Genomic DNA, 21,383 nt, shown 5'->3' with positions numbered 1-21,383 from the left:
AGAACATTTAGGGATTGTGGTTTTGGCCTTCACGCAAGGCTTTTCCAGCACTCGTTACCTTAGAAACATTACCATCACCAATTGCCATTTACAGCACATTTGCTGAGGCTTGAGCTGCTTCTCTGGACATAGAAACTGTGAGTTATTGTGAGAAATTATGATAAGACAGAGGCAAAACCTCGAGCCAGACCTCTTAACCAAATCCTATGTGCAGGAAGACTTTGGAGGTCTACATTTGCTAGACTCCCAGTCACTGCTCTGTAAGCAAAGGGGAATTCTGCTAGGGCCATCTGGGCGCGTGCGCTCTGGCCAACGGGCATGAAATTTCTTTTCCTTCAAGGAGAGATGTGGAATCATATCATCATTTGAGGTAGAAAACAGCTACACATTAGGCTTCTGTACCAAGAGCAGAAAAGGAAGCTTGCCTGAGATCCTGCAGGAATCAAGAACTCACCCACGTGGCCTCACCAGGAAACTCCCAGGCTCTTCAGAAAGGCACCTCCAGGGCTGCCGCGCAGGATCAATTTATCATTGAGTTAGCACTGCCACCTTGTGGTAGAAGCTAAGCACTGCGCTGTCCTAACCTGCCCAGGATTTATGCATATCAGATCTTTGCTTTTTTCCCGCCCCCTTTTCCTTTCATTTAGCTTATATGACAGGACAGATAGTAATGATATTTACAGAGATAGGGAGAATAATACTGGAGGCAGTTTGGTGGGAGGGAGAGTAAGCTTGTATTTGAGCAAATTGAACCAGGAGTGTCTCTAACAGGGAAAACAACAGAAATCCTATCGATTCCATGACAAGGAGAAAGATATACATAAATTAGGCCTGTTACCTTGCTATTGAATTTATTTCTCTTTGTAGAAAATTTGCAAAAATCCCCTTACTTTTGAGCAAAAATATAGATCATAGTTTAGGCTATAGTCATATTTCCTTTTTTGCTAATCAAATCGGGCACACAGTCCCTCTCCTCCCCAGAAAAAAAAAAAATGGTCCCAGTGGGGACTTTGAGGGAGGAGACCAGAGACTGTACATTCCTATACCTCAGAGATAACTTGCTATTTTGTTTGTGACTTTAATGTAAGTCCATTTGTCAGGAGGCAGAGCCATCTTTCCCAGATGGGGTGGGTTGGGGGATATTATTCTACTGTACTTATATTCCTTTGCAAAAATCAACTCTGAAATAAATGGATCTGAGAATGGTAGATGATCTTAGAAAACAAATTTTGTGCCTTATAAATTGAGTTTCATACTATTCCAGGTTCTGCAGAAGTGAGACTGGGTGAGTACTCTGGGTGTTAGGGAGCAGTGGCACCAGCCAGGCACTCCATCCCCTCTGCTGTCATCTGTTTCCAACAATGAGCTTTGGTGCAACATTGTATTAGTCTGCTATGGCTGCTGTAACAAAATACCACTGGCCGAGAGGCTTAAGCAACAGCAATTGATTGTCTCATAGTTCTGGAGGTAGAGGTCCAAGGCCAAAGTGTCATCAGGGCTGGTGTCTGGTGAGAGCTCCCCCCTCGCCATGCAGACATCCATCTTCTCACTGTGTCCTCACACGGCCTCTCCTTGATGCATATGCTCAGGGGAGAGAGGAGAGAGAAAAATCTCTGGTATCTCTTCTTACAAAGACACTAGTCCTGTTAGATCAGGGCCCCACCCTTATGACCTCAGTTAATCATGTCTGTGAAGACTATCTCCAGATATAGTCACTTTGGGGGCTAGGGGGGCTTCAGCATATGAATTTTAGGGAGGACCAAAAACATAGGATCCTTAACATTGATCTTGTTTGAAAAAGAGACTTTGGATAGTGTCTGAAAATCTTCTGCCCTTGTCGGAGCCTGCTCAAATTGAGAAGATTGGAACGGATAGGCCAGAGAGGGCTCGTGATTGACCCAGGGCCACCCAGGGAGGGGATGGCAGGGCTGGAGCCTCGTCACCACACACGAGGGCACGCATGTGGCTCTCCTCCCCTGTAGGTTACATTTTAAAAATAATGGTGGCACGTGGGTTACCAAGTCAAGCCACAGAAACTTGGAAAATATGGAATGGGGCTGAAATGCTCCCCGTTTCAATTCTGTTGAAACACATGATTAAACCACGTGTACAGTGACACTCAGAAGACATGTTTGATTTGTCTAGAATGAGGGAAAAGAGTTTAGTTTTGACATAGAGACTTGCAGAGATTCTGAGAAAAACTTCTGGGTGATGTTGGGAATGCTTATTACTGTGTCTGATTCCACTTACTTGGACACAGCGGGGCCCTAATCTCTGCTTTTGACATCTTAGCCACATTAGCACAGGTTTTACTCACAAAGGCCAGGAAGAGATATGAGGGCTGAGGTGACTGGAAAGGATCTCAGGCCCAAATCACTCCATCAGCACAGTGACTCAGACACAATGTCTCCTTGCCCTTGTTTCCCTGCCACCATGGGGTCCGGTTTCCCTGGCATGCAGGAACTTGGGGACAGCATGATGGCACCAGTGGTGGATGGTGTGGGTTGGGGGACCAGGCTGGCATGTCCCGCAAAGCCCATGGTGTCTGTGTGGGGGGAGCAGGGCACTGTCCCTACTAGTGGCAACAGGAGCCACATAAGTGAACAGAGGAAAGAGACCTGGGGCAGACACTGCTCAACGGGAGCCTGAGGGGGCAGGAGAGCGAAGGGGGTGGGGAAGGACTCTCACCAAAATCAACGACCGGAAGGGGCCAGGAAACAAACACTTCAAGGAGACAAAAGTAACTGCTTTCTTCCTATGTTTTCCTGATAGTAAAAGTGACACATGGTCACCCTAGAAAATCAGCAGACAGTCTGGGGGCTATGAATGGGCCTGGGTGGGGACCAGGCAGAGTGAAAGGAGCCTCGGGAGGTTCCAGGGCGTTAGGGGCTGTGCTCTAACATTTTTAAGGCGCTGACCGCCTTCTGGGCCTGGCTCTGATTCCTCTCCCAGTGACGGTGCCACGGGCTTGCAGGGAAATGGGCGTGAGGCAGGACCCACCTCCCTTGTCCTCCTGGTCCCTGAGGGCAGGATGCTGGAGGGTGGTGGCAAGGAGGGCAGAGGACAGGGTCTGCACACAGGGTCCACCAGGACTCGAGACCCTGAAAGTGCTCTGGAACATGGGCAAAAAAGCTCAAAGGTGACAAAGTTCCCTAAACCCATTCCGTGAGTGAGAGGCTGGGGTGGGGGTGGACTTGGGGCTTTGGTCATTCCCCATGGGGTGCTGCTTCAGCCCTGCCATCTCCCGCCAGCCCAGTGCAGGGTGGAGAGGCCCTGAGCCCACCATCCCCCCTCTACACAGGCTCGGGATGCAGGGTTTGAGCTACAGGTGTCCTTGACTGTGCCCATCCAACCTGCATTCCTCCCCTGCTCTTTGAGCACAGGTGGGACAGGATCTGTTTGGGGACACTGGCCAGGCTTGCTGGGCACCCTCAGCCTCTTTGTCTTCCTTCTCTCTCTGAGTCTGGGAGTCACCTCCCTTCTCTTCTGTGCTCCCTTGTCCCACCTTACAAGGTTAGAGTCTATAATTGTGGAGTGAAGAGTGGGTCCCCAGTAAAGACAATTTAAGGATCCATGGGCTGTGGGGGCAGGGTCAGAATCTCTGGGCTCTGGACACGATCACTTTTGCGGCCACCCGCTCAGCCTGTGTGTGAGCACAGCTCAGGCCCCAGGATTTCCCCTGTCAGTCCCCACTCCGGGGCCGATGACAGGGACCCCGACTGGTCGCTGGAATGAGGCTGAGTGGCATCTTGTCTCTACAGCACTGGGCACACGGCGTGGTCTAGGAAACAGTGCTGTGGGCAGGCTGCTTCCCTCCCCACTCCACCTGGTTTCACAACAGACCGAACTGGCCTCCGTTTGGAGCAGACTTCTTGTGAGTTATGTTTATGTGGTCTGATCTCCTGCATCTGCAGAGCTGAGAGGCACGTCCTGGTGCACAGGGACCCCAGATGTTGTTCTCATGACCACTCTATCCCCCACCCCTCCACCCCCACCCCGGGAACCTGTCCCTTCCCTGCTCAGCATCTAGAGGTGGAGCTTTCGTCCTTCCTGCATCCAAGGCGCCTGGGGCAGCTGGCTCTCCATCATCAGACCTTCTGTAGAGCCCACCGTCGCCCTGCCAACCTTCTCCACTTCCCTCTAAGACAACGGGTTCCACCCGGGTCTGCGCACCTGCCACACCTTGTCCCTGAAATGCTGACTCTGCTGGAGGTGCAGATGTACATCCACGGAGAGGACCCCAGCATCACTGTCACAGGCCCAGATGCCTGCAGGCTCTGCAGGGAATATAAAGCTACAGTTGGTGGAAGGGAAAGAACCCTGGGCACCGGGACAGAGCTGTCCTGAGCTCTACAAACTGTCACCATGGAGCCTCCTCCAGGTTGGTGGGGCCTCATCTTCAGACGTCTGGACTTTTAAATGGATTGTCTTGAATTGTAATGTTGGCAACTAAGGAACCTGCAGCTAGCTGTCTCTGACTGGCAGGTGCTGGTGGCTAACTCTCAGCGAGCCCTGAATGTGCCAGGTAACGTTCCGGTGCTTTCTGCATGGTGAAGTCACCATTTCTGTCATCACATTTTACAAGTTGGGAAGCAGATGCACAGACAGACTCAGTCACTGGCACCAGATCTCAATTTAATAAGCGGCATTTGAACGTGGACAGCCTGGGTTGCCCCCCCACAAGCGACTTGGCGCTCTCACCCCTTTCTATGTAAGACTCTGAGCCCCGACAGCTGTTTCGATGAGCTTCTGTGTGCATGGTGGGTACACATTATCTTGCTTAAGCCTCACAGCAGCCCCATGGAGGCCTTATGTTCTAGGTCAGGAAGCTCGGTTCAGAGGGAGTGACTTTCCCAAGGTCCCTCGGCCTCTGTCTCAAGGGCTGTGACGGAAACTCGGGTCTGACTGGCTCCGAAGTCCCAGCTCCTCCCACAAGGCCTGGTTGCTCTCTGAATCCCTCGTGTCCGACCTAGGGCCAGGCCCAACAGAGCTGTCGGGGCAGTCAGCAGGCAAGTGTGTGGAGCTTAGCTTCCGAGGCTGCCGGGCAGGATCCCAGGGCAGCCTCGTCACACCGGGCTCAGTCCAGGGTGTCAGGGGTGGGCCTGGGTCTGAGCAGCTCCACGGAGAACCTCACCGGGCTCGGTCCAGCCCGCTTCCCTGAGGTGAGAGGCACTGCCAAATCCCCCTGTGGACCATCTCGCCGCCCAGGGCATAGTTGATAGCATTGATCGTGGGCACCGTTTTGGCAACAAGGGCCGGCACCTGTGTGACAGAAAAGTTCAGGGAAGAAGCTTCACAGCCTCGGCTCCTCTCCCTGGTCCCACGTGGCCACCCTGGCCCTGCCCCGCCCTTCCCCCCACCCCCACTCCACTGCAGCCACCAGTCCTCTGTCCATGGCTTGATTCTGCAACTCCTAAGGCTTCCTTGACCAGAGGGCAGGCGGTGCATGCAAACGCCCTCCTTCCCGAGCACCGGTCTCAGCCTTGGTCCCTGAGTCTGGCTGCCCCCGTCATCTCACATGAGGCCTAAGCAATGTCAAGCAGCAGCCCCGTGTGACCCAGGGGACAAGCAAATTCCCGATGCATTATGAGTATTCAAAGGAAGAGAGAAAGAGACTAGCGGAAGGCCATAAAGTAGGAGGGAGAGATGGGGCATGACAGAGACACAGACATGGAGAGAGTTTTAACTTGGGGTGCGGGAGGTGTCTGTACCATTTGCAGCTTGGGGGAGACGGAGCTCACATCTGCGATGGTGGCATATAGGTATAGGAGGGCATAGGGGCCCCAACCGAACAGCAGTGTCCTGGCCGGCAGAGTGGTGTTCACCTGGGGAGAGAGTGTCATGGGAGGGAGGCATTGACTTGCTTCAGGCGACTGCAGCCCCACATGCCTAGGGACCAGGCGGGCACTCAGCAGGGCGGGGCCGTATGATCAGGCTGTGGGGCCACACGGACCTCTCTGGCGTGCAAGCTGTGGGACCCTAAGCCTGTCATCTAAGCTTACTTGACCTCATTTGCCCTGTCTGTAAAATGGCTTGATCATGCTTGACTTACCTGGAGTCAGGGGACTAGGGGACAGATAATGAGTTTCCTTTCTGGTCTGCACTCCTTCTGAGGAACCCCGGGCTCTGGGAGTGTGGATGTGTGAAGGAGGCTCCCCATATGAGCTGCCCCCATACCTCAGTCCCAGAACCAGCTCCCATCAGCCATCAGCAGCTGCAGCCACCTGGTGTGCCAACCTGTCCTGGGTTCAAAGCGGCTTTCCAAGGTGTGAGATACAACCAGGGAGCAGGGCCTGTGTTGCCACCTCTGGCCACAGGGAGGCGCACGACTTGCGATCGAACTTCAGGAGGAAAGTTGCCTGCTTCCCACGCACACTCAAATGTTAAAAGCTGAAGCTCAAAATCAGTGCCTATTTTCTTTTGACCGCGTCTCCCTTTAAGAAAGGAGGTGACTTAAGTTGAAAGACGACACTTTTTTTCATGGAATAAAAATATGTTAGTTGGGAGACATTTTTTCTCTTGAATTGCCCCCCATTAAAAAAAAGGGGGGGAGGGGAAGGGAAGGAAAGGAAACGAAAGGAAAGGAACGAAAGTAAAGGCAAGGAACGAAAGGAAAGGAAAAAAGAAAAGAGAAACAGTCCTCCTGGGGCGGGGCCGAGGCGGAGACAGTGTCACTTGGAAACCGCTCTGCTCTTGGCTGAAGTCCCTGGGCCCATGCGCAGAGACCTCTGCTGATGCTTCCTGAACTGATGGTTTCCAGTCAAGCCAGAAAAAAGAAAATCGGTGTGGCAGCCCTGTCTCTTGGCCCATTGAACCTCGGATAAACGTGGCAACTTTGAGCACCCAGGCAGGGCTTGGGCGGGCAGTGTGAAGGACAGCCTGGAGGAGGTGAGGGCAGGGGAGCAACAGCCCAGAGCCAGAATCCTGGTCCCCCCTCAGTCCTCCTCCTCCTCCTGCTGACTGGGGGCAACTTAGATCTCTGGCTAAAATCGATTTGTACAGTCCTTTTCCAATTCACAGGGGGGAAAAAAATCAGGGCAGATGGAGTGTCTCAACAAAGATTGAGTGTTTCTTGTGCACTCTATGACCACTTGGGTCATGGAGTCCCAGACCCGGGTTTGATCCAACTCTGTTATTACTAGTTACGGAGCTTGTGGCTCCTTACTTAACAGACTCTCACAGCCTCAATTTTCCACCCTGTGACATAGTGATAACAAAACCTTCCTTTGAGAGTGGTTGCAAAGATGGAACGGCAGAATGCACAGAAAAATAGTATTAGTATCTGATTTTTTTCTGAAATTTCAGTGCTTGTTAAGGCTCATCTGCTAGAGGTTGTCCAGGTGACAAAAGAAAATTGTGGAAAGGGAATATTAATGCAGAGATTCAGAAATGGCCAGGAGAGCTTATTTTGAAGAATTATTTTTCTTGGAAAAATGTGCTTGCGGGTGTGATTTTATGTTGTGGGTAAATTAGACATCTTGGGAGCAATTTAAAAGAAGCTTTTAAAAAACATGTAACTTTGTGCCAACCCTCAAATCCTTGGAAAGAACGAAAGGTGACAGCATGGATGGTGTCCAACAGGGTGACCCGGTTCAAGGTTATGGGGTCTGGTGAGTCCAAGCAGTCCTGACCCTTCCTCCCAGGTTTTGACGATGCCCAGCAATGGGGAGGGTGCATTCCTGCTCTAACCCCCGCAAAGCTCTGAGAAAGCTGAATTTTCTCCTGATCACTGGAAAACGCAGAAAACCCCTCACTACTGTCTCTCACATCACTCATGTTCCCTGAGAGAGACAAAGAGATTTCTTTTGCTCTGGGAATTGGTCCTTACCTGGAGGTGGCCAGTCTTCCTGAGTTTCTGTTCCATGAGCCGATAGGATATGAATGTGATGAAGAGAGGCACGAAGAAGTTGAAAAAGGCCATGGTAAAGAGGAAGCTGGTGAAGTTTCTGCAGGCAGAGTAGGTAGAGGAGTCAGGACCATCTCTCAGGGAAGGCTCATCAGTGGTTGTGCTAGACAGTCACAGGTAGGGAACTGCTCTCATCAGACAAGTGCTCAGAGTATGGTTGTTCCCGGGTCCCAGGTTGACTCCCCTTAGAGACAGGGAGCCACTGGGCCCTCCTTGAACTTGCCTCTAGGAGCCAGAGAGCTGAAATGAGGGAGAGTCCTCCTTCAACTTGCTGTTGGGCAGTTCAAGCGCTCAGTCTTGTTCACATTATGTGCCCCAAGCATGGCAAATGGAAAATGTGTTTACCAAATGGAAGATACATCAATGGACCAAGAGGAAGGATCATTCAAAGAGTGTTCCTGGCAGAGGGATTTGAAAGGGGTCTACAAATAAGAAAGAGACTGGATGCTGTGTCATTGAAGAAAACATTGAAGGATTGCCAGGAGAGTCTGGTGTCCTAGGTAGGGTCATGGGGAGGTGGGAGGGCTGAACAGGAACAGGTGGGAGTCACAAGGAGGTAGATTCCCATTCTGTGAAGGGGAGAAATGTTACCCATTCTGGGTGCTGCCCACTAAGGAGGGGTAGGAGGAAAGGCTGCCAGAGGACTGGACACTGGCTGGGGAGATATCTGTAGGGAGCACCCTAGAGACACACTTGGGCCAGACCTAGGGTCCTCAAGTACATTTCACCTGGAAAAACTGTCATCAGGGGCAGATGCTTCATGAGTAAACATAGTAAACATGGAAAGCAGATGAATGCGACATGACCCTAGTAGAAGCAAGAGGGGCGCTGGAGCCCACTGGACCCTTCCCCAAGGTGTCCCCTAAAGGGTGTAAGCCCTGGTGTCCCCAGAGCCTTGTGGATGGGGCAGTGCTAGACATATGCTCCATGATGGTGGAGGCCATCGTGCATCAATTTTGTCTCCTAGGACTAGGTCCAAGGGTTGGTTCACAGTAGATGCCCAGGAAATTCCAAGAACTGAACTCTATGCCAAGGAGGTCCCTCCAAATGCAAAGACATTTTTGAATCTATTGAACAAAGGACATGGCTCACCCTAGAAACTGATCAGGTCAGAGCTGGGACAACTAACCATGAAGAAGATGGCAAAGGGGTCACGGGCTCAGTTGCTGTTGTAACTGACACAGGTCAACAGCTCACTGGGTAATGTCCCTTCTTGGGACAACTCTACACCCCAGCTTGTATAACATGCCCATCACTTGGTCAGTCTTCAGAATGCACTTTCCCCAGTCCCATTGTCCACTTGCAAGTGGATGTCATAACTAAGGAGTTGAGATTGACTGGCAAATGTTGACATTTCCCCACTTGGATTTTCAGCTGTGACACTGTTGTTGAAAGGACTCACAGAAAGTTTCCCAAGGAAGGGAGATTTGTAGCTGCTCCTCCCACCTCACCTGTCCCCCCTGGAGTAGTCCAGGGTGCAGCACGTCCCCAGCGGCTCATAGTCATAGTGGCCCCAGCCCAGGAGGGGCAGTGCTGCCCAGAAGGCAGAAGACAGCCACACACAGATCACCAAGGAGATGGCCGTATTCCAGGCCAGTTGGCTGCCTGAATGGGAGAGAGGAGGAGGGTTGAGAGGAGGTAATAGCTAGGCAAAATGAAAAACAATGGACTTCATGATCACACAGAATATTCCTAAATCCTGGCTCTGATGGTCGCTAGCTTAGTGCCTCGGGCAAGTTAAAAGTTTCTCTGAGCCTCCATTTGCTCCTCCACAAAATGGGAATGATAATCCCTACCTCAGAGGATTATTATGGAGAATAAAAGAGATAATGGGTGGTGAAGATCTCCTGGCAGACTCTCTTTTCCATCTTTTTTGGGGACAGAAAAGGAGGGACTAGCAAAGAAGTAGGTGTGTTTTCCAAAACCAACTTAGTAAAGAAGCATAGGTAGTGGTTCAGATGAGGGTTATGAGGGAGGGAGGCAGAAGGCTGGATGTATCACTGTGCTTGGCTGTTACTCAGAAGCAGGCCACTGTCTCTGCTTCCAAGATACCCTAAGAGAGCTCTTGACCTGGGGCTTAGGGTCCTATCTCAGTGCCAATAACTGCACTTGGTCCTGGCAGCATATTTTGCCATGACCAGTCCCACTGACCTGACCTCCTCCATGTCCCTTCTCTGTGGCAGCCTGATCCAGCCCTTCCCGTCCAGTGCTTCCTCCTGGACCTAGCTTCAGAATGCCTTCCCCAGGTGCCTCCTTATACGGTTTATTTGTCATGTTCTTTTGTAGACAAGACCCCAGGGCAGAAGGCAGGACTCCAGGTGGGGTTTGATCAGCAGAGAACAGATCTACAACCACCCTCATCTTGACACTTTACTTCCATTGATACAGCCCCAGATGCAATTTGCTTGAGTGTCATCCCCTGCTGTGGACTGAATGTTCCCACCAAACTCATATGGGGAAGCCCTCATCCCCGGGAGATGGCATTTGGAGGTGGAGCCTTTGGAAGGTAATTAGGTCATGAGGGTGGAGCCCCCATGATGGGATTATTTCCCTTAAGAGAGAAGACAAAGAGAGATGATCTCTCTTCTCCCTGTGATGACTCAGCAAGAAGGCAACCGTCTGCAAGCCGGGAAGATGGCTCTCACTGGAACCCAACTGTGCTGGCGCCCTGATCTCTGACTCCCAGCATCCAGAAATGGTGAGAAATATACTTCTGTTGTTTAAGCATCCAGTATATGGTATTTTGTCATGGCAGCCTGAGCTAAGACGCCCTTCCCCCTAACTGTGGACATAATAATTAATATCTACCATGTCCCATGTGTTGCTTTTTTGGCTTTGGAAACAGATGACCAAGATGACATGCCCAGGGTCACCCAGTATGGAGTAGGTAAGTTCCAACACCCTCCTTTCCCCTTCCCTGTTTCCATAGTGCTCCAGGGTGCCTTCCAGCACAGGAAAGGCTTTGCTCTAGGGACCCCTGGATAGGGACTAACTGCTCTATGCTGAGGTGGAGAAGCCTGTTGCTGTCTGAGAAGGTACATATTGTGTATGTGCACATGTGTGAGTGCATGTGTGTGTATGCATGTGCACACACGATGGCCCGAGGGAGCTTTGGGGGCTGGGCTGGGATAGGAGTGGCCCGGGAGGAGCTCCATGGTCAGCTGGGGCAGGTGGGGCTAACCTGCCACTAGAAATGATAAGAACAAAGGCAATTTTTTGGCCTGGAGAGAGGCGTGTGACTTTGCCAAGGGCAGGGGGCTATGTGTGTGTGGCGAGAGCAGATCTGCAGATTCCAAAGGGGCCATGCCCCATGCTTCGGGCCATGCTGGCCATGGACACCACAGTAGCCCCCATGCCAGGCAGAGCTACAGCTCAGAACTTGGGGCCCAAGAGACAAAGGGAGTGACCCACCCCCCCCCCCCCGGGAGGCATCCAGGCCATACCCAATCCCAGCTCGGCCTCTACTAGCTGTGTGACTTTGGGAAAGCTACTTAACTTCCCTGAGCCTCCGCTTCCCAGTCTGCAAGTTGGGGGTTTACAATGAGGGTTAGCTGAGTCACAGCTCCCCAAAGTATGTTCACATATCCCTGGAGGTGAGTGGGATTCTAGATGGTCTGTGGGTGAACACGTTTTTTGTGTGCTAAAATTATAAGAACATCAAAGTTGTCATTTCACAGATATTGTTGAGGATGAAACTAAAGCAGGTGTTTAAATTTTTCAAAGTGAATCACTTTTAAGAAAAAAAAAATTGAGTAAATAACAGAGCAGGTGGTACATGGATGTGGCCAATTATGAAGGTGATATTTGACAATACAGTTTGGGAAATCCAGAGCCAGACTAGGCTTCATGACACCCTGGCATGGCAGAGGCCCTAGGGAAGTGTGAGGTGCAGGGACACATGCCCAGCTACACACACACACACACACACACACACACACACACACACACACACTGCCTCTCTGCCCCCCAACAGGGCCTGTCTGCAAGAGCATTTTCTGTATCCATGATCTCATCTGATGCCCAAAAACTGGGAGGTTGGTTACAAAAATCTGCTCTTAGAGGAGACTAAGGTTCAGAGAGGACTCCTGACTTGCCTGAGGCTGCACTGAGGGCACAGGCAGCTTTTCTGGCAGGTGCCTCAGCTCCTTTCAAGTCCACTCTCCCAGCCTCCCTCCTTTCCTGAATGCCCACACCACACACTCACAGACACACACCCACCCACACTCCCCTGGACTGGGTAACACAGTGTAGACCTTTGTCCTGACCACCCTCACTGTGTAGATGTCCCTTCAGTCCAGGAACCCAAAGACGTACGCGAGCAGTAGTGATGATAGCGCCCCCAGGCGATGGCTGCGCTGCTGCAGATGCTGGCCAACGCCGTCACGAAGCCCTGGAAGCCATGAGCCTGGCAGCCATTGGAGCCATAGGGCCAGCGCCTGTGGGAGACACTGGGACCAGTGACCCCTTCCCTCTGTCCCTGCCCTTCTCCCACACCTGCCCCTCAGAAGCTTGGAGGGCACCTTCCTGAATGTTGGCTCAGCTCCCCAGAAGAGGGCTTCATGATCTGTTTTTCCTAGAGGAAACAGCAGCCTCAGAGGTCAAGTCCCCAAGGTGAATGGGTGGAGCCCAGTGCAAATACCCTGGGCTCAGTGTCTTTTGCTGCACCTCAGTAGGACCCAAGGGTCTCTCTGTGTGGCCAGAAGCCTCCAGCATGGGAAATGGAACATCGTAGTCAGGAGGAAAGCCCATGCCTTTATTCTATAGATAGGAAAACTGAGGCTCAGAGAGGAAAAGGTACTGAACCAAGGTCAGACAGCAGATGAAGACTAAGCCAGAGGGTAGAGCTGAGGGCTCCAGCTCTTAGCTCCATGGGCCAAGCAACCAAAACAGCTTCTGTTGCTCTCCTCCCTAAGCCTGGGAAGGAGCAGGCGGAGATCAGGATAAGGAATTGTCACTGATTCAGACCCCACAGACTGGTCAGCCCTGAGTGTCACACTCAGGTGTGCTCTAGCCTCTGTTTGAATGCCTGAAACCAGAGCAGGAATGTTCAGGTCGCTTAAGAAAACTATCTTGGAAACACCTGACACCATACTGAAAGATCATGGTTTGCACATAAGGTTTTAGACACTTGTCAAAATCCTGTTTGCTTTTACGAACACTTAGGTAGGGCTTCCTAGGTGCCATGCATCATTTAAGTTACTTCCACATAATAACAAGTTAATACTTCCAGCCGCTGTACGAGTTAGGCAATAACATTCAACTTCTAGAAGAAGCCAAGAGATAGAAATACTGAAGCCAGGACTCAAATCTGGGCAGCCTGGTTATAGGGTCCATGCTCTTAATCCCTACAGTCATCTAGCTCTGTTGGTGGGGTTTCAGCAACTCTAGAAATCAGCCCTGGTTCTTCAGGGATAGTCTGGAACTCGGATTTAGCCTTATGCTGCCTGCCCACCCTTTCCCCTACAGTGTTCTATAGGTGGGAAGAATGCCTCTGTCCTGGCTGTCCGACACCCAGCTCAGGCTGGGCCCCCGAGCTCAGGGACTGGGTCGGGGGGGCGGGGGGGGGGCTGGTACCGGAGGAGGCTGGATGTGGCTGCCACGAGAGCATTCAGGCTGATCCCACTGTCCGCCAGAGCCAGGCTCAGCACCAGCAGGTGGGTGGGGGTCCGCAGCTCCGGGGTCTTGCAGAAAGACAGGATGGTGAGGCTATTGAGGCAGAGGCCGGTGAGAGCTGAAAAGAAGGGATGGCTGACGTCAGGGCTGGAGAGGCTGCCTGGGGTCAGAACAGGGGGCCTGGGGTGGATGGAGCCTCAGCAACCTTACTGGTGCAGCTCGTCAGACATCGCTGGCTCTCGGACCCTAAAGGCCATAAGATGTACATCCTGCCCCACCCCAACTCAAAGATAAGGAAGAAACCAATAAGGTACAGCATGATTCATGCTGGAGCAGTCACAGTTACCAACAGCTGCTGACACTTGTAGGCTGGGCATGAGGCCGAGCACTTTCTGTGGATCCTCCCATTCAGTCTTCACCTGGATGCTGTCCTCCCCGTGTACAGCTGGGAAGCAGGCTTAGGGACACTAACTAACCTGCCCTAAGCACACAGCTGGTGAGTGGCAGAGCCGGACTCAGACTCAGGTCTGTTTAATTCCAAAATGCCACTCTGAGGCTGTTCAAACAGCAATGTCAGGGAGAGCCTGGGAGAGGTGGGTTGAGGGGAGATCTGGGAGCTTCCTGGAGGAGCAGGCAATGAGGTGAGTCTGAGAGGGTGACCTCAGGCAGACCAGATCTCTAGTTTTAGCCTGGTCACCCACTTGCTGCTCTCTGAACCCTGCCTCCCCACTGAAAGGGAGGAGTTGGGAGAATCCTGTCTTCAAAATTGCGAGTGTTTATTAGGAGAGCAGGGTGTGGAAGAACATTCTAGAAAAAGGGAACAGCATGTGCAAAGATTTAATGTGGTAAAATTTCCAAGTCCATTTAAGGACTGATAGGGATGCTAGATTGTAGGGTTCCCAGAAGAGAGGAAAAGGGGCAGGGTCCCCAGCCAATGGTGTCCCAAACTTCCAGGACCAGCCTGGTGGCTGCCCCTCCCTCTCCATCATCAGCTCTCAGAGGAAATGGGCTGATTATTTCTCTGGATCCGCTGTGAAAAGGGCCGCATTCCCTAATAACTTAGTCGTGGACTGACCCAGCACCATGATCTCCAGTCCTAACTCTGGCCTCAGGGAGCATCTCAGGGATTCTGGGCTGAGGCAGGCACCTTATGGCCCCTGGAATGGAAATGCGTAGGGCTGGGAACAGAGATGGCGGGAGTAATGTGGAGCTGGAGAGGATGGGGGCAAATGAACTTAAATCCTCAGTGTCTATCTAGACCAGCGCTTCACACCCATGACCCCATCTAACCTTCACCACCACCCACTTGGGGTCAGAGAACCCAGCTGAACTGGGTTATAGTCACACAAAGAGGAGGTGACAGAGCTTTCTGTCTCCAGAGCCTACCAGAGGCCTGAGCTTATATGAGATTCTTAGCAGGATTTCTGGGGAGTGGATTAAATCTTTTCCCGGCCGGTGGGACATGAAAAGGCCTGAATTCTGGTTCTTGGTCATGTTCTGGGCAGATGTCCCTCACTCCCTGGGCCTTGCTCTCTCTCGTCTCCCAGACCGCGGCCTGCATCCTACAGGTGCACCCATCAGAAACCCCATGGGTGGAGGCACAGAGGAGCAGGGTTTGGGGACCTCTCCTTGTCAGCTCCATGGCTGTGACCTGAGTTCTGGGAGCCCACTGGGTGCCCGCTCCACCCCAGGTCCTTCCTGGCTCACCTTCTACCAGCAGTACCATCCCCACAGCCAGCACCTCCAGCTCCCCGAAGCCTGTGGGCAAGGACCCAGATTCTGCCATGCTTGGCCCTTCTCCCTGCCAGCCTGGCTCTTCTCTGGCGCACCAAAACCAAGCTCCACCTTTTAAAGGGCCATTTCACGTGCTGGCACAAGCAGGTGATTATGCTAGATCTTGGGCTCCTTCTTGCTGCCCCCTGCCCTAAACTGTGCTTTTGGCCCCAAAAGAAGGAACCCATTCACCAGTCGGACAGTGCAGCCTTTGTGAAGCGGGAATGGAAGCCTGTCTCATTCATTTCAGCCCAATCAGGCAGGATTAAAGTCCCGGAATCCAAATGGTGTGTGGCTGAGAGCCAAATTAGAAAAGAGTTGCATAACCAAGGGAAGGGTGGGGAGCAGAAAAAGGGATTTGAGTGGCAGCTGTGCTTGAGACTGGGTCAGGAGCCAGGTCCTTCCATGCGTGTGCTCACAAGCGACTGGGAAAAGGATGATGCTTGGCAGGTCAGCCGTTGTCACAGAAAGAATCCCAACTGGGACTAGAGACTGAGATCGTGTTTCAGAACCTGACATTAACCAGCTATCAGGACTGGGGTGGGACCATTGGGGTCTTCTCAGTTTCCTTCTTTGCAATGGAAATATCCTTTCTAAGTCTCAGAAAAATACATCATGGATATGGCCTCCAGGCTGCACTGCCCAACTCCCACAAGGCATTTAAACTATAGAAGCATAAAAATCTCCCAAAGGCATTAGCTTGGGACAGAGGGACTGCTGTCCTAGTGGCCCAGGACCCCGCTAAGAGCTTTGGCTTCTACAATGAGGTCCTGTTATCAAGTTACACTGGCCAATTGTGTAACATTTGGAAACACTAGTCTAGAGTGATTTAACTCCTTTTCTAAATTTTTTTTTTTCAACGTTTTTATTTATTTTTGGGACAGAGAGAGACAGAGCATGAACGGGGCAGGGGCAGAGAGAGAGGGAGACACAGAATCGGAAACAGGCTCCAGGCTCTGAGCCATCAGCCCAGAGCCCGACGCGGGGCTCGAACTCACGGACCGCGAGATCGTGACCTGGCTGAAGTCGGACGCTTAACCAACTGCGCCACCCAGGCGCCCCGATTTAACTCCTTTTCTGATAAAGAAACCAAGGTCCAGAACTCTATCAGCAATATAGTTAATGTTGAGACCCCACTAAGAGCCAGGCACTATGCTAACTGACCTTATGATGACTCCTACAGCAATTCCATGAACTAGATACCATCATCCTTTGCATTTCATGTGAGGGAACAGGCTCAAAGCAGTTTAGAATTGACCTGAGGTCATATAGTAATTTGTGAGTTCAGCTGAAACAGAAGCCTGGTCTCCTGTCCCCTGGGATCCGGGTCAAGCGGCTCATTCTTTTCCCATGCCTTTCCTCCGTTGGACCCCACCCCCATCTAATCAAGCCTAACCACCTCACAGTGCTTGCCCACATCCTCTTGGAAAACTTTCTTGATAAACGGTTACCCCTTTTCCTAATTTCTACCTTGCATTACTGGTTCATACATGTGTCAAGTTTTTTTCATGCCTGCAAGACTGCAGAAGACTTCAAGGGAGACGGGAAAGCAGGATAGGGCCAGGAATCAAGACCAGAGCTCGATTAGGCCAAACAGAGATGAGAAGGCATCTCCAACAGAAGGAGGAAAAGGCAGAGATGTGGGAATGGTCCCCCTTTTTGGCTTGGGGAGGAGGAGGGACAGGTGGCAAGCATTGAGAAAACCAATGGATTGGAAGAGAGGAAGAGATGGGAACCAACATTTCCTAGAAGCCAAGATTGTCAAAACTGGCCTGGCACAGAGCTAGGCATTTCATGTGTGCGCTGGGGCCCTAGGTATCTGCCTTGGTCACACCTCACTGGTCTAGGTCTGCCTATGTCTATAGGCACCAGGCACTAGGGAACCTTCTGGAAAAGCTGAAGGAGCTAGGTAGGGCATGCTGGACCAGAGAGCAGAGCCTGGGGGTCAAACATATCAAGTATCCTAATCTTTCCAATTCCTTTAAGAGCATGTGACTTTAAGTGCCAGTGAAATTGTGGGCTTACTACTTAGGAGGGAGCTTCTATTACCACAGGCCATCAAAATCTGGGAAACTTGGGTGGTTTAATTTTCATAAACACCCTGATTAGAGTAACATTACTTCCCTTTTTCAAATGAGGAGGATACACAGTCCAAGAGAGACTGTGTAACTTATCCAGGGTCACAGCCTATAAATGGAAGAGCTGGGATTTGAACCCAGGCTGGCCTGGTCCTTGAGTTTGGTCTCTTTCTAGTGTCTTTATCACCTTCATCTCATTGCTTTTCCCCTATAAAACAGTGTCACAGGAGACAATTTCCAATGGCCTTCATCAGAGGCCAGGTCTGTCTTCATCCTCTCTGAGCCCAGGCACCCCGGCAGGGTCCATGTAGCCCACAGCCTAGCTGGCATGAGGTGACTTTGCAGGTGGACAGCCAAGCTGGCCAGTGCAGGAGCCACTTGCCCCTGGGTGGCTGCCCACTTGCCTCACCTTGCCACACCCTGGCCTCTCTGGGTCTGGGGCTGTTGCCACGGAAGACGATCCTCCACCCTCTCCCTTAGGACTGGGTGATTCCAGGAGTAATAAGCGGCTGAGTGCTGTGGCCAGGGCTCCCCTCCCTAATCCCCAGTCTGTCTGTGTTTATCCCATGGCCTCAGGCGGGGGCGGCGGGGGTGGGGGGAGCTGATGAGCCAGTGGGCAGCTGCTGGGCTTCCTGGGCTGGGACGACAGAGCAGTCCAGGGACAGGCCCCTGCCTGGGCTACAGAGGAGCCAGGAGCCATGAGGGTGGCAGTGGGCATGCTCTGGCTCCTGGCCCTCTGGGGGCACCCCCCAGCCCACGGCTCCTGCCCCTCTCAATGCAGCTGCAGCCTCCACGTCCTGGGTGATGGCAGCAAGGCCAGGTATGTCACCAGGTGTGTGGGATGGGTAGCCCGCCGCTTCCCTCTAGCAGCTTGGCTGGGTTGGGAGGGCTGTATGCAGGGCCCTCAGAACATGGCTGGGTGAGACCTCTATCTTCCAGGCCCTTGAGGCCCAAGTGTCCTAGGGGGCTGGTCTGCTTTGCATTGTCTTCCAGCCGGCAGGGCATGGGAAGTACCAAGTCCCTTTCTTTACACGTGGGGGCAGGGGTGGGACAGTGTGCTCACTCCAGGAGATCCATCCTGAGTCCTCCTCCAGGATCCTGGTGGAGGGAAACCCTCCAAAGGGCATGAGAAGTCTCTCTGTTACCTCTTTCTTTTCCTCTCCTTTCTTCCTTCCTTCCTTCCTTCCTTCCTTCCTTCCTTCCTTCCTTCCATTCTATTCCACCATTCTCTCTATATCTCCCTAGCCCCTTTTCTCCCAGGCCTCTTCCATTCTCTTGCCTCAGCTTCTGGGGTTACCCAGTACAGCCCAGGTATTTCTTACCACCCCACCCAGAATGTGACCACCTGCCTCCTCATGTTTTTCCCACTTTGGGGCACCTCTGGCCCATCCCCCAGGAGCCTCGGCCTCAACATATTTCTACGGGCTTTCCAAAAGCCCAGGAGTGCCCATTCCATTGCAAGCAAGCACCCCTATATCCTCAGCCTTTTCTTTGACTTTCCCCAAGCCCTACCTAAGCTCTGAGAGCACCTCCATCCTCTCCTCCTCCCTTCCATGGGATGTTCCAAAGCCACTGTGATTTGTGGACCCTTGCTCTCCCACCATGGCCCCCTCTCCTTTTCTCTTTGGCAGTCTTTAGACTATCTTTTCTCTGACATCTTCAACTTATCCACTAATGACCATTGCATTTCCCAACTTGCTTAGGAATTTCAGTCCTTGGCTCAGGGCCTTTCCTACCATCTTTTTAACATTTTAGAATTCCATTCTCCCTTTCTCCCTTGTCTTAGATGGGTGCTGGGAGCCACTGATGATTTCTGATCAGGGCAGCAGTGTTATCAGTGTGACACTTACAATGATCCTGGCAATGGGTGTTGGGTTGATCGGGTGTGAGGGGATGGAAAGAAGGGAGAGTCACCCCCCCCCCCCCACCACCACCACGAAAGGATACCCTGTGTGGTCTGAAAAACAAGAACTCCGTTTTTGACCCAAGTCTCTGATGGTCCAATTCATATGGATCATCAGAGGTAAGGATTCTCTCCTCAAGAAAAGCCAGGGCTAAGCCCTGAGCCAGCCAGGAAATAGCCTCTGGCCAAGGACAGTGTGACTAGGGTGATGAGGAGCCTCTCCTGCTACTTACAGAAAGCACAGGGCTGAGAGTCACACAGCATCAGTGACAGACCTGGTCCTAGAACCCACGGCTTTAGTTCCATTTCCAGATCTCTTCTTAACTGGTAATTCTGTCATGGGCAGGGACCAGGGGAGGGCTTGTGATACCAGGTTAGCCTTAAGATAGAAAATAAAATTCCAAGGTCAGTTTCCAGGGCTCTAATGTCAGCCAGTAGCCATCTTTCCTCTGAAGCCAGAGCTCTTACCATCAGTTCCACCTGCCTGACAGTCCCATGACTGATAGGCACCAGCCCATCTGTATGGAGCGTCCTATGAGGGCAACGATGCCAGGAAAGGCTATAGGAGGCCCTGAGGTCCCCAATGGCCACAAGCACAGATAGCAAAGTCAGACGGAGGCTTCCTCCTCATCCCAGATGCCTTCCTCAGCCCACCTCCAACCAGGGACTGTCAGAGGGTTCCATCCTTACATCGGGATAGCCTGGGTGACCTGCCTATGCTTCACGCTCCCACGATCATGAACTTGTGGGTACTTGTGGATACTGGGGTTTCCTTGGGGGGCCCAGTCTGGGCACCTGGACAGAAGTGTTCCCACGTTCTTTATGCCCAGTTTGCCCCACCAGATGTGCTGTTGGCTCCTGCTGGCTTCTTAGTGGTTTCTTTGATCCCTCCCTTGATAAATTTCAGGGCATGTTTACGGTCAACTGCCTTCCTCCCTCCTACATCCAGACCTTCCTCTTTGCAACAGTCAAACTTCCATTATCATTGAAAATATCACTGCCCCCAGTGATATCTTCCTTAGCTGGATCGTAAGCTATTGTATAGGGACAGGGGCTATGAGTGTGATATTCTTCTGAATCTCCACAGCACCCATCCCTCAGTAGGGGCGTCCATGTATACCTGAAGAATGTGAGTGGGTGGGAGCCCCTGTGCCACTGACAAGGAAAAGCAAGTCAAGTTCAGCCAGTCAACTCCGAATAGAGTATTCAGGCTGAACTGATGGATGCTGGCAGAGTGTGTGTTACATCAGGAAGGCCTGATGTGAGCAGTACAAAAAGAACAAGGTCCCCTAGCAAAGCAAAACGTGACCACTGCCCCCACCTGCTCCAGTGTGAGCGGAGAAGCCCTCTAGATGAAATAGGCTGCACAAGGGCTGGGTCCCTCTGGTCTAGCCTCCAAGTTTTATCTTCTTGAGAATCTTTCCCTTTTTACCTTATGTGAGTGTGCTGCTCTCTCCGAGATGGCACGTAACACAGCCTTGAACTGTAGGTTCTTGGACGGCAAGGCCTGCTTCTTTTTATCTCCCTATCCTCTGTTTTAGTGCCAAACTTAATAGAACAAAGTTTAGGAGGTCACTGTCTGGGCAGAGGGATCACTGCAAGGAGCTTTGCAGTGCTGGGATGCAGGAATTTTTGATAGTGGTCAATAAATAGCATTGCACGCCTCCAGATGACAAGTCTGCAGAACTGGTACACAGCAGGACCTCACTTAAACCCTGAAACCACCCCGGGGAGGTGGAGTCTGTTGTGGGAAACTGAGGAAAATAGAAGTTATATAATATACTCAAGGACACACAGCCAGCAAGCAGAGAGCCCAGATATGAATCCAACTGCAGGGGCCAAGTCCTAGCTCTTAAACATCTTAATCACCTCGTGGTCCCTCCGGGTCAGGGGAGGCTTGAGGCACCCAGTTGAGTGTATGGCTTCGTTTCTGATGCCCAATTTATATATATAATTGCATGATATGATATTACATATATTATATGTCATATAAATAATATCACAAAAACTGAGGTATAATTTAACAAAGGAACACTTTTAACACATATGCAGTGCTGCAGGGCTCAAAATGATCTCAAGATTTATGAATACCATTCATTCTTAATGCACT

General features: G+C 51.7%; 2 protein-coding genes across 5 annotated transcripts in view; one reads left to right on the top strand and one right to left on the bottom strand.

Annotated features, from left to right (window-relative positions):
- The window catches only part of LRIT1 (leucine rich repeat, Ig-like and transmembrane domains 1), a 50,040-nt gene that overhangs the window by 18,371 nt on the left and 10,286 nt on the right, over window positions 1-21,383 (top strand). For 2 of the 3 annotated variants that reach the window (XM_045437880.1, XM_045437878.1), the window contains exon 1: window positions 17,994-18,190. In XM_045437880.1, the coding sequence (XP_045293836.1) occupies window positions 18,069-18,190 (122 nt within the window). In that variant the 5' untranslated portion in view covers window positions 17,994-18,068. Of the gene's footprint in view, window positions 1-10,463; window positions 10,605-17,993; window positions 18,191-21,383 lie in introns of those variants that run through there. The other variant, XM_045437879.1, reaches the window with a different exon arrangement.
- Window positions 4,615-15,357, bottom strand: RGR (retinal G protein coupled receptor). 2 transcript variants are annotated; one of them, XM_045437886.1, is made up of 7 exons: window positions 15,227-15,357; window positions 13,481-13,637; window positions 12,221-12,354; window positions 9,358-9,511; window positions 7,829-7,946; window positions 5,712-5,825; window positions 4,615-5,262 (listed from the first exon to the last, which is right to left on the bottom strand). In XM_045437886.1, the coding sequence occupies exons 1-7, from the start codon at window positions 15,303-15,305 to the stop codon at window positions 5,131-5,133; spliced, it is 888 nt and encodes a 295-aa protein (XP_045293842.1). In that variant the 5' UTR covers window positions 15,306-15,357; the 3' UTR covers window positions 4,615-5,130. The 2 variants fall into 2 exon arrangements, with proteins under 2 accessions (XP_045293842.1, XP_045293843.1); XM_045437887.1 differs by having other exon boundaries at window positions 12,221-12,342.

This window comes from Leopardus geoffroyi, chromosome D2, assembly GCF_018350155.1.
Source record: "Leopardus geoffroyi isolate Oge1 chromosome D2, O.geoffroyi_Oge1_pat1.0, whole genome shotgun sequence".
Taxonomy (NCBI): Eukaryota; Metazoa; Chordata; class Mammalia; order Carnivora; family Felidae; genus Leopardus; species Leopardus geoffroyi.
The sequence above is the reverse complement of the archived record's forward strand: the minus strand, read 5'-3'. Positions and strand labels throughout refer to the sequence as shown.